A 23,911-nucleotide genomic window follows, 5' to 3' on the forward strand; every position below is an offset into this window, starting at 1 on the left:
TATTCTTGATTGCTTCTATGCTGATAATAAGTTGTAATAGCTTGATATATATATATATATATATATATATATTCACTTTATTAGTCATAGGTATGCTTGCTAGTGGTGATTTGTGGTAATCTGTAGTAAAGTAGAGAAATTAAGAGGATAAAACCTCTGTGTCCTTGTGTACCAGGGCATCCTGTGAACCGACGTTTGCAATCTCTACACACCCACAGGCTGGGTAACCCTTTAGTTTGTGACATACTTAGACCCTGATTTGCCTTGGCCCACCTGGGTGGATTCTTTCTGCATGCAGATAGAGCATGAAAATATGTTATTGCTGTAAAAAAAAAAAAAAGGCTTTTATTTTTAAACAAGAAAACAGGGAAAAAAAGACAGAGCAGTCCCGTTATTTTACTGAGAGAAATGTTGTCTTACAACCTCTATTTTAACAAGTAAGGAGAACAAAAGTTAGCTCAATGCTGCCAAAATAATCATACAGGGTATGCCAGCAACTTACACATCGACATAGTGCAAATTATGCTTCTTAACTATCTTTGAGAGCACGGTTTTCAAAAAAAGAAGGGGGGGGTGTTTGCAGGGAGTGTGTGGGTGGGGAGGTTACACAGCCTTAGCTGGCTGAAAGTTTCAGAAAAAAACCCCACAGCATTTCACATTCATAAAAGTCTCTGTTCCTGTCTATAGCACTTCGCTACCGGACAGAGGTGCCTTCATATATATGTTTTATTTATTATTTATTACAGTCCTCACAATGGTATTTCTCACTGTTTCTCCATGACTCCTTCTGTCCTTTTCCCCAAGACACACAGGTGCACAGGCTCAGGAGCAACGCAGATGCAGTCCTGAATGGGGAGGGGACACCACGGCAAGAAACCAACCGGCTGATGCCATATGCCTTTAAAAGAAGTGAACCACATAACGTGATCACAGATGACACCGTTTTAAAATCATGTTGAAAGTCTGACACCTTAAAAAGCGTAGGCGTGAAGCAGTCACGTAAAGGAAGTGACAAGAGGTAAAAAGAGAGAATTAGAAAGCAGAAGTCATTGTGAAATAGCACCAGGACCAGAAGAAGATAAAAATAAAAAAAAAAAGAAAACCCGCTCTGGCAGAAAGCTTATAGAACATAAATAACATCACCTTTCCAAACTGATCTCCTAAGAGTAGGAAGCTGTGGCGTGACTGTGCAGAGGGCAAGGCAGGCAGTGCCCGTGGTGCAAGCCCAGCTCCAGCTGCCCCAATGTGGGGCTGGTGCCTGCTTCTGCCCTTGCTCCCTGAGCGCGTGCCCCTCCTCCGGTCCCTGTGAGTGCATTGGGTACAGTGTGTACCTGTGCAGGGTGTCTGTGGCAAGGTGTGGGCAGCGGGGGACTGCAGGAGTGGTCTCTGTGGGAAGAAACCGGGGGCTGCCGACCCTGCAACAGCCCAGTCGCAAGACACACCTGAACCCCTCGGCCAGGGTGGTGGCACCTCTGGAGAAATGTATAAAAGGAAGGGCAGGGATAAAAAAAAGCAAGAAACAACAGAGAGAACACCAACATCAGGGCAAGGAGGAGGAAGGAGGGACTTTCGTGTCTATGGCGTTTGTTGTCCCAAGCAACCATTATGTGTGCTGAGTCCACCTTTCCTGGTATCATCTGGACATCTGCCAGCTGGTGCGAAGGAGTGAAAAAAATTTTTGCTTTGGTGTGCAGCTTTTGCTTTCTCAAATGAACTGCCATTATCTCAGTCCACAAGTTCTCTCACCGTACTTCTATTTTCTCCCTGTCCCATCAGAGAGGGGAGCGAGTGAATGGCTGGGTAGGGGTTTGGCTGTTGACCGGGGTCAACCCACCACAGTAACTTACTTCTTGAATGTATCCCAACACAAAAGAAACCAAAGGCAAATGTGGCACCACTTTTAAAAAGGTCTTAAAACTACAGATCAGAAGCTTGACCATCACATTACACATGCTGGTAGAAACCATTACAAATGTAGACTGGACAAGGCATTAAATACAATGGACTGAGGAAGCAGATGACTTTGCTTCTGTGCAAGGAACTCATCAATTAAACTGAAGTAGTCCTCTGAAGAGGTAAATAAGCAGGTATAGATGAGGAAATTGATACATGCAATTCTGACAGTCTTGCTGATAAGGGATGTTTTAAGTGAATGTCACCTCCAACAGCTCTGGTGCTCAGAGATACCTACTGGCTGGCCACTGGAGCCTAGACCGGTGCATCTGTGGTCCTGGGAGATCCCAGGCTGATGGACACATCTGCTTCTTTCATGTTTGCGTGTTCAGCTCAGCTAATGAAGCTGAGCATGTGTCCCAGACACACACAAATACACAACACTGGCACTGCTAGATACACAAATGGCCACAGGCATGGCGATGCCTTCAACAGCACCTATGGATAACACTCCAGGACTCACACAAATGTTAGTTACAGACAGCGCAGTCCCCTTCCTCCACTCTGCCTGCTCAGGATTGAAGTTCACTAGTGAAGGCACACACACAGTGCTCTCTGGGTTCACAAGCACATGCACACTTTCATGGACCCATGAGTACCAGCACAGCACCTCTCCATCTGACACCCCTGCCCAGATCACAGCATCTCTTACCCCCAGGTGCCACCCCACAGGTGCCCTACTCACCAGCAGGTCCAACTCGGTACTGGCTAAAAAGCAGACCCATACACTACGCATTTATCTCACAGGCACCCCACAATCACAGGAACCCCCAAATACCAGCACAGACCCTCTGCCCACCTGATGCCCTTGCCCAGACCCAGGTGTGTCAGGTGCATACCCCCACAGCTGTTAAGAACAAAACTTCTTGAAGCCACATCGTGACTATTGTCACATACACACTTTGGTCGAAAGACGAGGAATTTAAGACCCTCAGCCAATGAGGACTAACATGACCATATATGATCACAGATCAGATCCAACTAGGGTATAAATGAAGCCCCACCAGAGGACAAACTGAGTGAATCCTCCTCAGAGCAGCAGGTCTGCAGCTGGGGACTCCCCCTGTGGGTTGGACACCACCTAAGGTAAACTCCTGCAGGTTGAGAGCCCTCGCTTTATTTGGTGAAACCCTTGCTTTATTTGGTGAGTGACTGCGCATTTTGGATCCTTGTTTCTAAAACTTAAGAATTCTTAAGTTGGCTGTGTAGTATTAATTCCATTTGACACCTTGAACCTGCGGTTTACTAATGTTGTCAGAGTCTTAAACAGTTTGGTCAGCATAAAGTTGTTTGGTTAGAATAAAGTTTATTTTGAGTTTATCACCTGCCTAATTTAATTTTCTTATAAGTGTCTGCAACACCAGGGCCTCCTACTCGCTGGCTTGGAGCTTGCTAGGGAATTGCAGAGGCACAGCCCACGCACCCCAGGCTGGGGGAGGACTCAAGCACTCTCCCCCCAGCACCCGGCAGACGGGCTGTGACCCACGGTCCCGCTCCAGCCGTCGGCACTGAGCCTCTCACTCACCCCGACCCCCCCAGCAGCTGTGCCCAGGGCACACGGACATCGGTGAGAGTCCCTCACCCACCCCACATGCTTACATACGATCAGCACCTGCTCACATGACCCATCCCCTGCTTTACCCCATCCTCTCTGTTTACCTCCCTTCCCCTAAATATTCCTCAACAAGTTTTTCACAGTCCCACAGGCCCCCCTCAAATACCCCAAATCCTCCTGTTCTTCTTGTTGCCCACTTCTTATCAGTTACAAAGCCCAGGTTGGCCCTCTCCAAAGCTGTGCCTGGAGTCTCTTGGTGGCCCATCAGTCAGTGGCTGAAGACTTTTGGTCTTTGCTGTTGCCTCTGTTATTTCTTGTGCACCGAGTTTGTGTCTCTCTGGATTTCTGTTTAATCATTTACTCCTTATTATCTTATTTTGCATTTAGAGGGTCCTTGATTGGATAACCTTAATGAAGCAGAGGCTTTCACCTTCCACATAGCTGTACAGAAGGACTTTAGTGTCAGTGTGAGCAGAAGCGGTTTGATCAGTTTCCTGTGATTAGCAATTCAAAATTCTAACATGGACTTGTGTGTGTACGTTTCGTTTAAATGTTCCCTAATGTGACCCGGCTCCACCAAGGATAAGTCTACCTTACGCTGGACTTTCTCGGCTTCAACGAACAGCGAAGCGCTGTGAGGTGCTGTGCTGGTACTGGTGGGTCCATGAAAGTGTGCGTGTGCTTGTGAACCAAGGGAGCCTTGTGTGTGTGCCTCCACTAGTGAACTTCAATCCTGATCAGGCAGAGTGGGGCCCATCTCCCACGGAGGAGATGCATGGGGCTCGGGTAGGTAAGAAGGGAATATTTTGATGTGGGAAGGTTATAGCAGAGCTGTTGCCATTGGATAAACCTTTCACTACTTTTCACCTGAATCACTGTAACAAGAATGAAAGCAATTGAGTATTTGTACCTGAGTCAGGTCACGATCAGCTGTTCCTTTCTTCATTGTACTAATAGCCTGTATGTGATCCTGTACGTACGCGCGCAGCTGAGCTGCAGGTCTCAGCTCTTCACCACAACGTGTCTTCAAGACAAGGTGAAGAGATAGGAGCAGTACTGTACACTGTGGAAACGTACACTATAAAAAATGTATGCCACTCTGTTTGGATGAGTTTATTTTTTGTTTATTGTTAATTGTACTTTTCATGAGAAGTCTTGAGTCTGAGATAACCAAAAACCAGAGCAGGAAAACAGCCCCACAATCAATCAAACCAACCAACCAGAAATGGAGGTGTTTGGCTGAAGTTCTTAACCTATGGACATGTTGCAGTACAGGCTTATCTGCTGAAACACACAAAGAAGTGGCATTATGACATATATATGGCATCATGGAAGAGAAGCTCTCAGATCTTGCTCATTGCCTTTCTTATTAATCATTCCTTCCTATGAGAAATATATCACACAAAAAAGCCTTTTGTGAAGCTAATGCTTCCTGTCTGGTTGAAGCTAATGCTTTCAGAAGAAGCATTACCCGTGAGCTGGTGTTATCTCTTCAAAGTGTGGATTTGATGTGGTTTATTGTTTGTGACAAGAAAGAGGAGCCAGATGCAAGCTCTAACCTAAGTTTTTTTGAATGTGTACTTCCTGCACAGGTATATGCCAGCTCTGAGGTGAAGGACTGTATTTAGTTTGATTAGTTATGTTTTAATACATTTAATTATTTAATTTCTTTTACTGAATTATAAAAAGGAAGATTTTTATTAAATTTAATCTTGCATTCCGTATTTCAATTTTTTGATACATCCATGTTTTGAATGAAGAACATCCTTCCCTAGAATATGCGATCAGTTGCAGCAGCACAATGAAGAACTCAGGGGCACAGGGGTTGATTTTAGATCCAGTTTGCTGGGGAGTGTGATAAGTCTGATGTTTATGTCAAAAACCTGCCCACAAGGAGCCACAGATTTGTAAAACAATGCTAAAGTTCTTCGCCCAGTCTGTGCTCGTCCTTTATGTGATTTCTACTGTGTGTCCCATCAGGGCCCATGGACTTGTGTACGTACCTTTCATTTAATGCTCCCTACTGTGATTCTCCTCTACCAAGGATAAATCTACCTTGCGCTGGACTTTCTCATAGTTTTCATAGACCTGAGATTGCTGGGGGCAAGTCACATCGGCAAAGATGGAGACAAAGAAGGCACTGAATCACAGGGTGTTTCACAATTTTCTACGTCTTTGTGACCAGCTCCACTGCATATTCAGCAGTGGGACCACATTATATCCTAGTTTTCATCTTGCTGGTGTACCTGTAGAAACCTTTCTTGTTGCCCTTCACATCCCTCATCAGATTCAAATCCAGGTGGGCTTTGGCTTTCCTAACTCCGTCCCTGCAAGTTAGGGGATTCCTCCTGGGTGACCTGACCCTGCTTCATCCTCTTGTACGCTTCCTTTTTTATGCCTGAGCTTAGTCAGGAGCTCCTTGCTCATCCATGCAGGCCCACTGCCACCTTTGCTTTGTATCCTACTCATTGGGATGGACCATACTTGAGTTCAGAGGAGCTGAAAACCAACCAGCTGTTCTGAACCCCTCTTCTCTCCAGGACTGTCGGCCATGGGATTCTTGAAAGCAGATTCCTGAGCAGGCCGAAGTCTCGTCTCCTCAAGTCCAGGGCTGTGAGTCTGCGTTTCATTTTTTGCCACTTCTTTTCAGGATCCTGAACTCCACCATCTCATGGTTACTGCAGCCAAGCCAACCCCAAGGTTTACATCCTTGCCCAGTTCTTGTCCATGTCCTTAAAAATAAATGGAATAAGAAGAAAAAGAAGGGGAAGAAAATGAAGAAAAGGGGTGGAAATTATTTTTATCTTTTGATATTAAAGATATATGTTCCTGGTAACTTATAAAGTGAAAATAATTATGCAAAAGTCTGGTTCTGAAGGTACTATAATTTCTCTTTTCCATGTGAAGTCAGGTCCCAACCTATCTGTAAAGCAGGCATGAGCATCTTTTTTCTACACAGACCAAAGACTTGTGTGGAAAGACTGATACTGTTGGGCAAATAAGAGAAATTGTTCTTGTAGGAGAAGAACTGGCAGTACAAGCCTATGATTTTAGTAGTGGATTCTGCAGGTTCAATTTGTTCAATGTATTCTGTTGCTCAGTGAATGTGACACTTCAATTAGCTCAAACCGAGTTTGATGTGACCATGGTAGGCATAGGTTTTGTCACGGTAAGTCTGAAAGGGTAAAGATTTGTGCTGGGGTGAAGGAATGCATGTTTCCTGTGTGGGTGACCACAAGAATTTTTTCTCATCTCTCAGCTGCCCTGTTTCAGTCTGATGATAATGATCACTTTGTAACCCTGCAGAGTCACATATGGAAACCAGGACAGATGCATCACCTCTTCTGCTATTATATTTCAGCTTCCTCCTGTGGAATTAAGGTAACGTCCCACCGATTTTCTTGTCTCAATACTCAAAGAACTTCTGTTTTTAAATCAGTATGTCGTTGAAATACATCAAATGCATCTGTATTGTTTTTATTGACGGTGCTTGCAGTGAGAGAGAGAAATGCATTCTGCCAATTGTTCCACTAGAATTACCCATGTGCATCCATTTGCTGCATAAGGAAATTCCTTACCTCACCTTTGTCATCTTGGTCAAGCCTAAGTTGCCTACTTATATTAGTTGTTGTGGAGAATGCTAGATAACTTCACTTACCTGTGAAAGCAAGATCCACTGGCTAACACTGACCTACTTAGCATCCGTCATAGCAGCAGTTTAATCACAAAAGATAGAGCTCTTGCTTAAATTATTTTGTATTCCAGAAAGCTGATTTAGAACATCATTCCTTGTATGTGTTACTCTTTGGCTAATATGCTTTGTTGTCAGAAATGACCCCAAGCTGCTGGGAGGAAAGCTCTATTGACCTTCAGGGAAATTCAAATCCAGGTCTGGACTTTGTAACTAATTGCACTTTTAAATTCCAAATAAAGAAAAGTGAAAAAAGGCAAAACTTAAAAGCATGTGATGGGAATACAAATGAGCACATCTATCTGAATGTGAAATACAGCCCCTCTTCCAAGAAACAGAAAATGAGAAGACAAAGTACAGAGGAGAACCAGAACACCAAGAGCAAAGGTAAAGTCTCTTAATAATGGGAAAGATGTATGCATTACTGAACAAACAGTCTAGCAGATTTCATGTCTGAATTAGAGATTTGCATTTGTATGCTAAAATTTTTTATTTTCTATCCTGCTGTTTGAAGTTGTGAAGGTTGGGCAGTTCAAGGCAGGTTAAAGTTGGAGACTTGCAGCTCCAACAGATTTAAGTAATGTGTGGTCTAATGATTTCTGTTGATGCCATATCAAAACAGTCATTATATTTGGATTTGGGACCCTTCAGACGTCATCCTGAGTTGTGACTGATCAATAAGCCCCTACGATGGGAGAAGGCTCAAAGGAGATGGGCAAGTGAAATGTGCTCATGAAGTATGCAGTGGTTGAACACAGCTGTCAGAAAGAAAGTTGAACTTAGCGTTAAGGGGACCAGAGAGGTACCTTTTTTTAGATTAACAGTTGCATCAGTTGGGTGGATCAACTGGCTGTACCTGTTGCGTGGATCAGTTGGTTGTGTAAATTTTTGTCTGTGAGTTAATCAAAAGAGTGTGAATGTCTTCCTGAGTTAGCCAGACCAGCATGGGGGGAGCATACATGGCTCAGCCTAACACAGAATACAACCCCCGAACAACTGACAAAAAGAGTTTTGAAGAGAGCAACAGGCTTGAGCTGCTTGAACCCACATATTCCTTCCCAGCGCCACCCAGTGTTGTGATGGTTAGCCATAGAGACTGGCAATGAGAATCACATTTGTATTGTGATTCAGCTGTGCATTGAAATTCCTGTATTCTGCTAAAAGTAATTTGCACTTATGTTGTGCTTTCAAGACATAACTGTATCATTCTGATAAATCAGAATCCCACGTAACATCACATATCTTCAAATAGGTAAATTGGGTATTAAACATTAAATTATCCATGTCTAGAATCTCAAAAAGAACCTGGTCAGACAGTATTGGACTCTGACATGAGTGCAGGCTGAAGTAAAGAGACACTGCAGTTCAATGCAAATTGTATTTTTAGAGCTGATACCATTGAGAAAGCCTCACCTTTCTCACATTTATGTTCTTTTTCTTCTTGTTAGATTCTCCTGTGTCATGTACTACCTGTTGGATTATTGCAGTGATTCTAGGAATACTCTTCTTGGCATTGCTGGGAACAACAGTGGGCTTTATTATCAAGGGTAAATGAATCTCCTCCATTGAAAACATTTGATTTGAATTTAGAACTTTGTCAGGGAACAAAACAGAGCTCTTGAAATCTGCTCAGGGGTCCAAGAAAAGCATGGAAGAACCTTTTACCTGTGAAAAAAGACTTGCTTCTTTTTTCTGAGATTTTTAAATGTTAAGCTTGATCTGGTTAGACCTCCCCTCAGCAGGAACAAGACAGTAAGGGGTAGAATGCATCAAAGGTGCCTTTGAAAGGGTGACTGAGTAGACTTCAGTGTATAGCAAGCACACTGTGCTGGGTGCTCAGCCACTCAGGAATATTTACATCCTGATGAATACAGCTCTAGGCTGGAGGTTGTAACCTGAAGGCCCATTTTTTTTTTGTCAGCACATCAGTGCTGTACAGTGAGAGAATGAACCCTGAGGTGCTCAGTGGCCATCCATGGGCTAGTAGCATCAGCTGGTCTCCTGTTAGGAAGGAAAAGGAGGGCACTTCAAACTGCAAGACCTCCATGACTAGCAGCTGTTATAAAATGATTCCTGTTCCTAGGAAATTTAAGCCTTTTGACCAGCTTGTTGTGAAATGCTATGAAGCAGCAGTTCTTCAGAAATGTGCTACAGGATATGCCCTCGCAGCAGCCAGCGCTAGTGTAGGCTGTATGGAAATGGGCCACCTGCCACAAACTTGTCAGGTGCCAGGGCTTTGCCTATCTCATGGAACAGAAGGAAACATGGGTCAAAGACAAAGCTCATATGGAGAAGACAGAACAAAAAAGGGGGGGAAACAAAAATGCAAAAACATGGGGAAGGAAAAGGAAGGTCTCAAGAGACCCCTACACACTCTCCCACCTATTCCCATCTGGAAAATGGATGCCTTTAACAGAGCCCTTCAGAGACTCTGATGCAGGTAATTACACTGTGTTTGCCAGTCTCAGAAGAGCTCCGGGGATGGCATTCCTGTAACTGCGGAGAATAATTTTCTGGAGAGGGTGTATTTGTGAAATGTGTTTGTAATGAACTAGGCTGTGACTGTGAATGGGAAGAGAGATGCATGATTGTTTTGCAGGCTGTCAGAATCCACCCTGCCCTGAGCAGTGGGTGGCCTACAGAGGGAGCTGCTACTCCTTCTCCAAGGAGAAGAAGGACTGGCATTCCAGCCAGCAATCCTGCTCGGAGCAGGGAGCTCATCTCCTGGTGATCAGCGATACCAGAGAAATGGTAATGGTTTTCTTATTCTTTGAGGATCTTCCATTTCCTTGCAGATACCTCCTCAGTGACTGACATCCAAGCAGTGCTGCCACTTTGGCAATACTTTGACTTTAAAGGAGAGGAAGGATTTATGACTGTGACATTGTAGTGCACTTCCACTTTCAGTGTACACCGTAGAAGTTCCCAGCAGGCAAAGAAACAAAGGGGAGAAGGGAGAGGTGAGGGTCCCTCAGGGTCCCTCAGGATCAACCTATGAAGGATGTTAGGAGACAGCCTTCTCCACTGCCCCTCTCCACCTCCCCTCCTAGCCCCGACAAAGCTGATACGAATGCTCACAGGAAAAGTGGCACCGTGTGCATTCTCTGTACTCATTGCCTACAAGCCAATATGTCCCTACTCTTCAGAAACGCTTCCTTTGCAAAAGCGATAGCTCTCCGCCCAGCAACCACCCCAGCTCCTCCCGCTCAGTGACCCTTACCCTTGTGTTCACGCACAGATATTTCTTTCTCAGTCTGTTTTCAATGCTTACTTCCTCTCTCTGCCAAAAAACCTCAGCTGTGCTGGTGAAATCAGGAACCCTCTGTTTCACTGCTCATTTTCTAGCAGGTGCTCACTGGGGGCAGGGGCATGTGTGACCACTAAAGGAACTGGTAGAGGTGATCACTAAGGAGGTGAGGCACGTCTGCCTAATTAGAGCAGAAGTACTTGATCTGGTTTTGTGCAAGCCAGGGCCTATTAGCTGAGGCCCAATGAACGTGGACAGCTTCCAGTGCCTGGACAGAAGTTGCATTGTATGATGTTCTGTGGGGGCTTATAAAGCCAGGTCTCTGCTTGGCTGGGAGCATCTACCAGGCTGTCACACTTTCTTAGGCAAATCCTGATTCCTTGGAAAATACTCATCTTCCCCAGATTACCCCTTTCTTTGCAAGAAGAAAGCCTCCCTGGTCTGGCTGCTTTCCGCCTATTGTCTCTGCTACTAGAGTGTTACCCATTGTCCCTGCTCAGACTTCCCCGCATAAACAAGACTTTCCCAGCTGTACATGCCCTGTGCTGCAAAGGCTGTGACTGTCCAACCTCCCTTCACCTGTCAGGGAAGCACAGTCCCCTCCAAACCACCAGCAACTCTCAGGCATTCCTCAAGCTACTCCTATTCCCACCACTTGACCAAGCCAGCTTTGTCAATGCTTCTGTGTGAAGACACTGCTCTGAAGCGTTGCTCATGCCAGCAGGAGACAAGGATGGGGCCCAGCCAAACCACCTGAAAGGCTGTTTTCGTTGGGTTTCATTACAAATGTGGACAAGACAAATTTCTCTCTTGTCTTTGTCTTTTTTTTGGGGAGGGGGATTTACTTCAGGGTTGAGTTTCTGTTGCAGGCTTCGCCTTTTAACGATAAACAAGTGTTAAAGGTTAGGCAAAAGGAAATGAACACTGAAAACACATAAGCGGGAAAGTTTATATAAAATGTAATGAGCTTTGGTCCTGGGCTCTTTACACACGTCTGTTGGTGCCTACGCTTTCTGCCCTGACCTGATTTTACCTTTAATTGTTAATACTTTGTATTAGCTTGCTAGTTAGCTGTGTGGCAGAGCATTAATATTAATATTAATAGCACACGTTTCTACATAAAGCTCTGTGTAGGAAACTCCAGGAGGCTGGGGTCCAGTTGGTTCACACATATCGCCCTGAGAAATGTCCTTGGAAGAAGCTGCCCAGGACCCCTGAAAGCACGCTGACTTCCTTGTGAGTGTACACACACATAGTCTTTACTCCAGGCATGTTCTGCAGGGCTGATCTTCCCGATTCGAAGGTGTGGAGAAGCAGCATTGTCAGCCACTAAGGAACAGTCGGGCGAGCGGATCTGTCTTGCTCTCTGGTCTCTTTACTTACCCTTGCCTCCATTTTCAGGCTGGCTTTCATTGGTCATTTTGTAATTCATCACCATTTCTAGGACCTGTTCAAGAGTATTCAGACGGAATGTTTCTGGATTGGACTGAGGAACAGCACAGGCTCTGTCTGGACTTGGGAAGATGGCTCTATATTCAATGGCACCAAGTGAGTTTAATGCTGTTTTAAAAACATCAGTGCTAATTCAGATTGCCTGGTGTTCTGCAACACCCAGAGTTCGTGCATCAGATCTCAGGAGCTTTCTTCCTGGGTAGATTTTCTTCTTGTCATCACCTGTACGGCACTGAACCTGAAAGAGCCTACTTTTTGCTGCACTGCACCTTGTAAAGGCACCTACATGTGGAAAGCAGAACTAATGTTAGTATCTCACTCTCTACTTCCCTCCAGCTGCTCAGACCAAGGATTATTCACCTGCACTGCCCACACAGTTGCTCAGACCAAGGATTATTCACCTGCACTGCCCACACAGTTGCTCAGTCAGAAAAGCATATGGTCCATCTTGGCTTTACAGGGTTTAGCCACCTCGCACGCATTCTGTCAAGCGCTGGTGTCACTAGGTGGGAGGACCTAGACCTTTGCTGCTTTGCTGCTGCCAACCCAAGTCAGAACTTTAATTTTGGCTCAGTCTTCATTTGGACAAAACTCAGCATTCTGCATGAGAAAAACCATTATGATTTGGTCCGGTGACTTTCCTGGCCCTTTCCTTTTTATGGCAGTTAACACAATGTGTTAGTCTCTAACACTTCTGCAGCAAGGAAACTTGCCCGAGATCTCACTGTCGCAGGTCAGCACTCGAAGCACTTGGCTTAGTTACCCAGCTTTCTGTTCTTACAAGGCCCTTGGAGGCAATCATCTTTTCGTGAAACTCTCAGCGCTGTTGTTCTCATGCCGGTGGATATCACTGACACTGCAGGGCATCGTGTCTGTGTTTGGTTCTGATCTGGGTTCTGCAATGGCAAAATTACTTAGATGTGTAATCTCCCAGGCAGGTAGTTTTTTGGTGTACATTTGGTTTTGTAACAGCTGCCCCTTGGGGGCTGGGTTCTTTCACTTCCTCTGGGCTCCACCCTTCAAAATCAGATGTTTTTTCTTGCTCGCCTCCAGGAGACAATCTCGGCATTTTCTCTCAGTCTCACTTTTGTTCTGTGTCTCTTGCAGGATCACCTCTAACAGCCCTGTGCAACACTGTGCTGTCCTGATAAGAGATCACTTTCAGGCCTCCAGCTGTGAATATGCTGCTCCGTGGATCTGTGAGAAATCTCTCAGATAAATCCCACGCGCATTTTCGTCTCATAACCATGTCATCAGTGGTACAAGTGGATCATTGTCCTGCAAACCAAAGCTCTGCACAAGACCAAGGACTTGCCCTTTCCACACCCTCACAGAGGTGCTTTGCAGGGACAGGCTTGTTGCCCACAAGGGTGAGTTATCCTCAGTGGTAGACCCATTCCCACAGAAGTTTTGTCACAACCGACGCTGGGTCTTCAGATCCCTGAGGTTGAGCTGGCCATTTTCCTCCGTTCCTGAGCATCAACTGTCATTTCCATTCCCTGCATCTCCATTGTCTGGTGCCAGCAGGACCAGGAAAGTGAAGCCTGCTGTTCACTGCCAGAAACATATAAACAAACTTCTCCTGGTGGCAGCCTCTCCTTTTGCATCCCAGTGCTGCCAGTTGGAGAGAAGAGGGTGAAACTATAGACTGCACCTTCTGTAAATCTTGGAGCGAAAATAAACCTCCAGTACTGCACTGGACTAAAAGTGTGTACCCATGTCATTACTTCGCTCTGTTGGAAGGACCCAGCTGCACACCATGTTTTATAGGCCAACTTCAACCAAACTAGTCAAGAGGCAGGATTTCTGGAGTCAAGGGAATACAGGTAATTGTGTGTCATTATTGAAGCAATCAAGAATGTGTTTCCCTCTCCACCTCTGCAGTTGTTGCTCTCCTTTCCCTGACTATGGGATTATGCTGTGTTGGCAAATAGAGAAGATATTGATGGGTCCTACGGAGGATTTACTGTTGAAATTGGGGTTGTATCAGTGCTGGTGGCTTTGTAGTCCTGTTGAGACATGAGCTGTCAGTGCTGCTGGTGGTAGTGCTGGAGCTTCTAGACTGGAATGTTGACATATAATCACCAAAGACAGAAATGAAAACCAAAACCGTCCTCACATGTTCAAGTCCGTTCCCTTGGGATCGGTGTGGTGCTGTAGCTATTGCGCTCTGTGCAGTGCTGTATGTGGTCATGGTTTTAAACTCCCTATTTCTGGCCCTTGAGGTACTTCAGATACTGGACTCAAGATTTGTGTAGACCTATCTAGCCCGTATGCCCATTAGCAGTGGGAATTGTTTCTATGCAGCACTTCTGTGATTTTTCAACCAGTTGTCCTCTGAAATGTGCTATCAGGAGACTTTCAGGATGCTATTCTAAGGCTGTTTGTACTGAATAATAAACACAGAAATCAACACTGTGCTTTTATAAAGTTCTTTCATTGAATTCTTGAATTTGAAAGCCCGATGGGGCACTTAAGAGTTTTGATATTGTGTCAGCCCATCCAATGTATCTGATTTACACTTCAAAAAGCATTTCCTTTTGGAGAAATCAATGGTCATTTTTGCTGTTCAGGACAGCACCTGGATGCTCAGCATCACACAAGGAGTGGAGATGGCGAATACATGCACAGAGAAGCAAAGCATGGACATTCTTAAATTTTGAAGAAAATTATTTATCTACAATTGTCTTTATCTTGCCAGAGCTCTGAAACAAGTTTATAGCTGTGAAGTAAAAGAGTTGGTAACTGGTGTGGGACGCAGGATAGGGAATGAATTCTAGTAATTATTCTGTCTCTTCAGCTTAATTTTGAGATATATACATATATGTTAACGATTTCTATGAAAGGAATAAATAACATATTAAATATGAAAACCGGATATTGCTAAAGACCAGGAAAAGATGCAAAGAATTCCACAGAACACAAACTTGCAAAAATAATTAAATGAGATGGGAATCATAACATTGTGTTGTTATGCCTTTCAGGCAAAATAATTAAAAAACCTAAAGGCACTGAATGTATACAAAAACATCTGGAAATCAACAGTGTACCTTGAACAGAGCTGTAAATAAAAGACCTGCTCTTAGAGATTCATTCAATCAAAATTAGCCTCTCAAAACAATATACTATGTCTAGAACATCATATTTGGATTGATATTTCTTAATAACGGTTCCAAATTAAATTTCACACTACTTAGAAAAATGGAATATCCTTGATTAGTCAACAGGAAGGAAGCAGTAACTTAAATATAATTCAAGAAAATTTGTGAATTTCTGCTATTTTCACATTTTTCCACTACTTATTACCCGGTCCTCCTACCACTTAAGCTGATGTGAAATTTCGAGGCACATACTAAAAGCCAGTGACTGGAAAATGACTGGAAAGCAAGAACTCATTTCTGCAGATTCCTCAGTGTATCAAGAAAAGAAATTATATATCTGAACCTTAGCAAATCACATGATATGTCTTTCTAAGAATTTTTTTTTTAATTTACAGATCACAGAATCATTTAGGTTGAGTGGGACACTTGAGTCCCACTGTTCCCTGATGAAGCAGGGTCAGCTGCAGCAGGTTGTCCAGGACTGTGTCCAGTTTGGTTTTGAATATCCTCACAGATGGAGACTCCACAGCCCCTCTGGGCAACCTATTCCAGTATTTGACCACTGTCACAGTGAAATTTTTTTCTTTTATTCAGATTGTAGTTAATTTTTTTTAATTTATGCCCATTGCCTCTTGTTCTGTCAGTGGTCTATATGAAGGGCCTGGCTCCCTCTTCTTCATTCCCTCTTGTCAGGTTTTTACATACATTGGTGAGATCCTCTTTCAGCCTTCTCTTCTCCAGCTCTCTCAGTCTTTCCTCATGTGAGAGATGCACCAGTCCCTTCATCATGCCTGTGGTCCTTTGCTGGACTCACTCCAGTAAGTCCATATTCTTGTTGTACAGGGGATCCCAGAACCAAACAACTTGACACATGGTCTGACCAGTGCTGACTAGAGGGGAAGGATCACCTGCCTCCCTTGTCCTGCTGGACATATGTTTCTTAATGCATCTAAGTACTCAATATTGACCCCAGGGGTACACCACTAATCACTGGCCTCCAACTGCACTTTGTGTCACTGATCACCACCCTCAGGACCTGTCTGTTCAGCCAGTTTTCTGTCGACGCGGAAGGCTCGGACAATAACACAACGACCAATGTGATCAGGTTAATGCCAGTTTATTGCACAGATAGCTCAGTTATTATAGACGTTCTGATTCCGCATCACGCGCTGACAATTCGCTGATTGGTTGCACGAGCTGTGCATGCGGTAAGTAACATATTATAATTGGCTTAAAGCATCTGTCCACGCGGACAATCACCCCTCCTATATCCTGGGTGAAGTTCTACATTTTGCACGCTGAATTCAGCACACTTTCTCATATCTTGTTGGTCTCAGCATTTCTAACATCGCTACAATGTTTTCACATAGCCTTCAAACTAACAAAGCCTACATAGTTGTTAGCAATTCTTCGGTGCAAAGCCTACATAGTTGTTAGCAATTCTTCGGTGCTTGGAGTGTTCACAGGATGACCCCTTTGTACTAAAAATCCTCCAACAGTTTTCAATCCACCTCACTGCCCACTTGTCTAACTCCATACTTCATCAGCTTTTCTATGCAGATTTCAATGGGAGAAAACAATCAAGGCTCCTAGTAAAGTCAAGACAAATAAAATCCACAGCTCTCCCTTCATCCATCAAACCAGACACCTCTTTGTAGAAGGCTATCAGGTTGGCTAAGCATGATTTCTCCTTCATAAATCCGTGCTGACTACTCCTGATCATCTTCTTGTCCTTCCATGTGTCTCCATCAGCTTTCCATGGGCTGATGTGAGACTGAGTGGCCTGTAGTTGTCTGCATCCTCCTCCTTGCCCTTCTTGAAGACAGGAGGGACAATTGCTTTCATCCAGTCCTCAGGAACATATCCCAGGTTGCCATTACCTTTTAAAAATAACCAGGAGTGCCCTTGAAATGGCATCAGCAGAAATGGTTATAATACGAGCAATTTAACCCAATATGGAGTCCATGGTGGCTAGTATGTTTGAACAAACTGTAAGAAGATACCAGCTCCAGTACTTTTCTACGGGAGTCAGAAAACCAGTGACCTAATAGAGGTTTATGAGGTGTCTCCCATAACAAGAGATTTCAACCAATTATCTCAATGTAAAGGATGAAAAAATTGTAATGTTACTTATATGTAGTGACTAATTAACATTTGCTGTACTGTAAATGCTTAGTGCAGGAACAATGTGTAGAGTATACATTAATTTCAGGTTCAGTAAATACTTATCACCAGGGAGATCCTGGGTATTGAATAGCACAGAATGAAACCTAGCATGACACGATAAATCAAATATGAGCTTGCAGTAGGATTTTTGACAACACACACCCAGATATCCTATGACAAGGTGGAGAAGCATGCCTCTTTTTCAAGTTCTTCAGACACAAACTTGTCAAACAGTCTATGCCAATTAAAGATGAGATATCTTTAAAGCTTCCTAGGACAGAACTCTGTCTTCTGAACACTGATGACTGGATGAATAGCCAGTCACTCTAGAATAAGTCAATTTTCTATTATACTCTTTCATCTATGTTCATATTATAGAACATATCAGGAAAAAAATCCCACCCCAAACCAACAATTTCCTTAGAATCATCTACTGGATTAGCAAAAAAAGGTGTTTTGATCAAATAATGTTTAATGACTAATAAACAACCATCATCTATTCATTTTGCTCTACTTCGTTTATATTAGGAACAAAGCCAGGATTGGAAATCAGAGCAGGCTTTCAATCATTGCTTTGTGAAGCTTTTAAAGAGAGCTTCATACCTCTGAAAGTATTTATGAACAGTATCAAAGCATCTAGTGTATTGCCTGCGGGAATTTGTGTAACCAGCCTTCTCCTGCTGTGTTCACTGGCTGTGTAGCGGAACGGTGAGTGCCAGTTTGGGGAAACCTTATTCCATAAACACAAAAAAGTATAGCTCCAGCACAGCAGCAGGCCAAGGAAAATCCTGTGAAAATTTACAACATATAACCCGTACGTATGAGTCTCTTCTCTACGAATTTGAAAGTCTGAAGGGTGCCCTCTGCTATTCAAAACGAATACAGCAACATTAGATGTCCCCATGTAAAGAGAACACAATCCCTATACATACATTACAGCGGTAATGAAATAACTTTGTTACTGTACTCAGAAATTAATGAGTTAGAAAAAGACAGTTTTGTAAAACTGCGGTTTTGTTTTAGGTTACTCAGTTTGCTGCGATGCCAATTTGAAAGATGTTTTTTCACTCCAGTGAGACCAATGCAGGCAGACACCACCTAGCAGCCCAGCCTGCGGGAGGTTTTTGGGTAGTTTGACAAATCCTGCGAGAAGTCTGCAAGAAAAGAGGGAGGGTTGTTTGAGTCTTGCAGGTGAGGCCCTCAGAGGCTGCGCAGAGGAAAGGTGGGCACTGAATAGCTCTCTTCTCCCAGGACACCGTGGGGGCGGTGATGCTCTCTCAGCTCTCGCTGTTCAACCCAGGGGAAAGGAAAGGCTGTCCCCGACCCCAGGGGGACGGGACGGTTCACCGGCCGAAAGCCTGTCCTCAGCTGCCTCCCACTGGAGCTGAGCCACCATTGCAGCCGAGGTGACTCCCCGCAACCAAAACCCAGGGTTTTCGCTCCTAAACGCCGTTCGACTTTATTTGAACACTATTTCACCTTCCAATAATCTTAATGCAGGGTTACTGTAGGACTGCATACTTTACTGTAAGATAATTTCCGTAATTTACTCTAAGATATTTTTCTGCAGTCAACTGCTACCCACAGTCTAATAAGAAAGTAAATAATTTTCCAAGAAATTCTGGCAAAATCCACTTAGGTGTATGTCAAACTAATTTTTTTCCAGGATTCAGACATTTCTAGGCACTTCCAAAGATCATAAGGCCCTTACACTGGTACAGTGTAGCATTAGTATTATTACCATATGGATTACTTCATAAATATAATTCCTATTTCTTTTTTCACATCTCCAGGCTGTGATAAGACCTTTGTAGGACTTTTACAAAATTGGCTTTATAAGGATGTGTTGCTTATAAGGGAGTTTTTCCGTTGACCTCATTGAGGCCGTGTTTCCCCCAGAATCTCTTTCCTGAAAATTTTACTGTCTAGGAGGCCTTGACAGGCTTCAGATGATGGTGCTGATAAAGTTTTGAAGTATGGTGCTCGGTATGGTTCTGCCAGGCAGCTGGGTTCGGGTCAGCATGTAGTAGATGCGTAAGGAGAATGAGTCCTTCTCTCTGTTCAGAGCTCTTCCTGTGCTACAAAATGAGAATATTGCAGCGTTGGTACCTTTATAGGACCTATGGGTTTGCGTGAGATGAGATTTTTCTGAAAATTTCTAAGGCAGATTTTATGTACTGAGGGTTGCTTTTAATTGAGAATTATTAGTTAAATCAGAGGATCTAGTCCCTGGCCTGGACTCACTGTTTGTGGTCATTTCCCTGGGGTCTAGTCACCAAAAATGAGCCCTAAGATGCAGTTTGTTTCCCCACAGGACTTCAGAAAGGTACTAACATTTTCTTTTCCCTGCAAAGAAAACAGTGTCTACAAGAATTAGAAGAGTCTCAGACATGGCAACACATTCTTATTCAGAGTACAGTCCGTGAGGTGTGAGCAGAGAGAAATGGTGAAATCTCTGCAGAGAGTGCCATAGCCCAAATACGGGGATCATTGCATCATAGATGATGACATGTGGGACGAAGTAGCTATCCCACCACCAAAAGCAGTAACCTGAGGAGGTGAGAATAGCACGCAACACCACCAATCCTGGTGTTCACTGACTTTATGTGGAAGGTGAGGACACACTGGCCATTGGGAGGTGCAACACATCATGTAGGGCTGGGACCTTAGGCACTGCTAGAGAGCTAAGTGAACACATGAGAAGAACCATAACTAGATTTCTGTGTGTCCAAGGGGTATTTGTTTGAAAATGAAATTCTCATTTCAGGATGCCTGGAGCTCTCCTTAGATAGATTTTGTATTACCTTTGAGTGACAGGGAGTCTAGAAATCTCTCCAGTCTTTCTCTGTCCCAGGCCTACATGCTGTAGGATGTGTGGTCTCCACTGGTGGTATGCTGAAGGGCCATAGATTACAAGAGAGGAAGGTAAGACATACAGCCAGATGACAGAGATGGGAGGACAAGAAAATATGGCCAGTCACCCCATCCCTGCTTCAGCATGCTTAGTCAAGGGGACCTCACTGAGGAGAGGGGAAGTGGCACTTTCCTTGCAGCTGGCTGGACATGCTCAGCTTCCAGAAGGTGGGATGCGGCAGGCAGGGGTCACACAGCAAGGGGGAGCCCTGAAACCAAAGGAGAGCAAGGTGATCTGCTCTGGATGCAGACCTCCAGCACAGCCTCATGCCTTCTGGAGGCTGAGGGTGTTTATTGCTTATTTAATGTAGGGAATCACTGAAAAAAACCTGCAGAACTGGACCTAGGAAGGATCAGCCTGACAGCGTAGAGCACTCAGAGGAGATTTTAGCCCCCCCAGCAAGTAAAATCTGATTTTCTTTTGTTTTCAAGGTTATCTTATCCTTGTTTTTCATTTTGTGCTTTTACAAAGCCTGCTTTGGGAGGTGGATGCCTTTGGGCATGTTCTCTTTCAGAAGGAAGGAGAGTTCTGTCTCAAGGCTTGGGCAGTCAAAGGCTTTTATAACAGCATTTTGAGTAGTTAGAACAGTGATACTGATATGGCCCTTGTCCTTATGTCTGTCCAGTGATACTGATATGGCCCTTGTCCTTATGTCTGTCCCTTGTCTCCCCTCTGCTGTCCCAAGCTCCCAGTACAGTGGCCATTCCTTGTGTTAAGCCTTGCCCTCTTTGTCTACTAGCCCCCATTTCCAGGGCTATGAAGCAATCCTGGGCTGTATTCATGTCTGACAGTGCAAACTACAGCAGCAACTACAGCTCATGGTTTTTCTCTTAGGAGAATATTAAGTGTATCTGCCTTACTTTTTGTCCCTTGTATACGGACTTCTGTGATGGAGCAGAGCCTGGTATGGCTCACCCATCTGCCCCTTCCGTGCTGAATCCCTTTAAACTCCAAGAGAACTAAGTGTACTCAGAGAAACAAACAACAGACCATTTCTTTATGTGCCTTTTATAGTAAGATTAGAAAAGTTAACAATAAAAGATGTCTTCCAATTTCAGCTTTCAAATAAAACAGGATGACATAAGACACCAGGCTGCTTTCAGAACAGAAGACCTTTATTCCTTTGGCTACGTATCAGGACTAGATCATATTTGTGAACAAAGGGCTTTCTAAGGCAACCCCACCATCAACGAGGTGGAGAAAATCATGCTACTACTAATAATACTGAGGGGTATGACATACTGGAGAAAAAAATCTTACAGTAGTAGTAGCCCTGCTGCTTTGCAAAATACTCATCTTGATTGCCTTGGAAGGATTTAAAAATTTTCAGCAGCCATCACAGCAATCTTCTGGGATTTTTTTGTGCCTTATGGTAAAGAATAAGCAGTAGTTTTAGCATGGCACACTGCAAGTCACTGTGAACCAGAGATCTCTTCCGTGACCATGCTTATTATATGGATGCAGGAGGAGTTTATTTTAAAAGTGCAATCAGTTCAGAAGCAATTAATAAACACTTTGCAAATGTTACTCCTTTGTGTTCATTAGTTTTCTTTAATAGGTATTCACTATGAGTTACAAAAACTAACACAGCATGTGAGAAAAACAGCAGAGATGCTTCAAATACCTTTTGATAAATACGGTTGTTTTCTCTATTTCTTCCTAGCAGAATGTAAAGCAAACCAGGCAGGATTCTTGGCATGTGAATTCTTCTCATCTGGGTGTTGTTTCAGCCTCTGAGGAGCACTCTCCTCTTTAATATGTATGATAGCACCCCATGAATACAGGAGTCTTTTTTCAGCACAAGGAATTTGTGCCCTGTTCTCGCTGTAGAGTCTGAGGAACGAAAGGAATGGGTTTGGGTTATTTCTGCAGATTGTATCACTTGTGAATTTTCCATAATCAGCTATTAGATCCATAAACTATACTGACAGCACTGGGGGGGTGGGAAATTACTTGGGCTCTGGAATGAAACCCAGTGTTTACGCATACTAAGACAAAAATAAATATTTTAGCACAGCCTTCTCTCAAAGGCACTGTGCATTGCTGAGATGCGCCACTGGTTGTCAGAGGGATGGAAACAGGGAAAAAGCATGGCCACGCTGAGAAACAGTGTATGACCCTCAGTCCCCAGTGTTTCAGGGAGCATAGAGATCAAAATGCATTTTAAGAAGGTAGTGGTGTGGGTAGTGCGGAAGTGGTGCTATATAGAGAAAAGGAGCTCCTAACCCAGGGGAGGGTAGGCCACAAAAAAGGATTTATATAAGTTTAGTTCATCTCTGTTCTAAAGTTAGTTACCTGGGTGCTGTTGTTACAAGAATTGTGCTGCCATGGACATCTGGGAGATGGGAAATTGGTCTATCACCTACTTGCTTGTTATTTGTAATTTTGCAAGACTGACATCTAAACCCTGATACTTTTTGACAATGTCCATTCAAGCATTATGCCATCTGACAATCTCTCCTAATGACTGACTTGGTGGAAACCTTGTTAACTTTCTGTTCTGTGCTGCCTGCAGTGTGTTAAATGCCTAAAAGGGACTGAATTTTTCTTATGGTATTTGATACAACCTGAAGCAGTCCTGCTGTGCACATAGTGTCAGGAAAAAAAATCCCCAGGGGTGGGGGGGGGAAGTTTAGATAATCCAGTTCTTTTTAAAGAATTCGTATCTGTAGTCTATTTTGTTTAATAGTATTAATCACAAAGGCAGAAGAGAATTTTTCACTGTGATCTGACTTTTTTGGGCCACCTGTGATAGTTAATGCTGTGCAGACGTGTCCACTGAAGAGGTAGTTGCTTGGAAATGTAGGGGAGGATGTTCTCAGGAGCTGTGAACAGCCACCTATTAATAATCCGCTATGTTTTTCAGTGGTTTTCAATGGATGAGGTTTTGAGGGCTGTGAACACCCTGACATATGTCAGACCCAGCCAAGTGCCTCATATCTTTTGCTTTGCTGGCCAGTAATATGTCACGAAATATCAGTTCAATCAGAACATATTTTTTCCATCTAGTTCCCGGCTTCCTTTCTAAATCTTGCATCATTGCCCAGCTGGGTCCACCGACAGCACGAAAGAAAAGAAACAGTAACCTTGTTTTATATTCTTTCAAGGCAGCTGTCCCCAGGTAGGATCTACCCAGTCTAAATTCCAGTATTAATCCCCTCTCAGCAGCATTTTCAAGCCTGACATATATGATGATGACGGAAATGGGAACTGAAGGAGTAGGGCACCACCCATATAGGCTGAAGCATTTGTCATAGAGACCTGCGGACAACCACCACAAAACTTTCTTGGGTTCATTTTGATTCCCACCAAGAAAGAAAGGAATGTTTCCAGTGAACTTTGAAGAGGAACAGTTTTTCTGCTTGGAAATAAAGAACTTCAGTTTTGACAGCATTTTGGATATGAAGGGTGAAATATGTATTCCACTGCTCATGATTCTGGTTTGGGGTGGAACTTTCAACTTGATTTTCAGCTGCGAGCTTCAGCGAGTAGGTGTTATTTTATTAGGCTATTTTGGAAACAAGAAGAAAATATCATGTGCGTAAAATAACCCTGGCTTATCAGCCTCCTACAGGAGCAGATGTGAATGAGCACCATTCTGCCAGACCTGGCAGTTCTCAGCACTTTGAACCTTTAAAATATGCTTGGCAACAGTGATTAACTAAAACTAAGTAATTTATTTGAATTAAACTTACAATTAAGCATAATATTTCTGCAGACTTTTATTTTGGTATTTTTAATTAATTTCTTTTCATTTTTCTTCATCTGGTTCAGCAGAAGACTGAATCATTCCCTTTTAATTTTTTTGTATTACTCCTTGACTGGAGTCTTG

General features: G+C 43.6%; 1 protein-coding gene across 3 annotated transcripts; it reads left to right on the forward strand.

Annotated features, from left to right (window-relative positions):
* Positions 1-2,981: 2,981 nt before the first annotated feature.
* LOC128904499 (killer cell lectin-like receptor subfamily G member 1) lies at positions 2,982-14,222 on the forward strand. 3 transcript variants are annotated; one of them, XM_054188932.1, is made up of 7 exons: positions 2,982-3,097; positions 6,815-6,889; positions 7,442-7,586; positions 8,648-8,746; positions 9,799-9,950; positions 11,891-11,994; positions 13,006-14,222. In XM_054188932.1, the coding sequence occupies exons 2-7, from the start codon at positions 6,839-6,841 to the stop codon at positions 13,115-13,117; spliced, it is 663 nt and encodes a 220-aa protein (XP_054044907.1). In that variant the 5' UTR covers positions 2,982-3,097; positions 6,815-6,838; the 3' UTR covers positions 13,118-14,222. The 3 variants fall into 3 exon arrangements, with proteins under 3 accessions (XP_054044907.1, XP_054044908.1, XP_054044906.1); XM_054188933.1 differs by lacking the exon at positions 2,982-3,097 and adding an exon at positions 6,054-6,121; XM_054188931.1 differs by lacking the exon at positions 2,982-3,097 and having other exon boundaries at positions 6,820-6,889; positions 7,338-7,586.
* The last annotated feature ends 9,689 nt before the right edge of the window (positions 14,223-23,911 follow it).

The sequence above is a fragment of the Rissa tridactyla genome, chromosome 1 (assembly GCF_028500815.1).
Source record: "Rissa tridactyla isolate bRisTri1 chromosome 1, bRisTri1.patW.cur.20221130, whole genome shotgun sequence".
Classification (NCBI taxonomy): Eukaryota; Metazoa; Chordata; class Aves; order Charadriiformes; family Laridae; genus Rissa; species Rissa tridactyla.

Excerpts from the sequence above, each read along its gene's own strand:
- LOC128904499 (XM_054188931.1), top strand. The coding sequence starts at position 7,340 with ATGACCCCAAGCTGCTGGGAGGAAAGCTCTATTGACCTTCAGGGAAAT. Across the intron at positions 9,951-11,890 it reads TCAGCGATACCAGAGAAATG|GACCTGTTCAAGAGTATTCA; the intron begins GTAATGGTTTTC and ends CACCATTTCTAG. Across the intron at positions 11,995-13,005 it reads TCTATATTCAATGGCACCAA|GATCACCTCTAACAGCCCTG; the intron begins GTGAGTTTAATG and ends TGTCTCTTGCAG.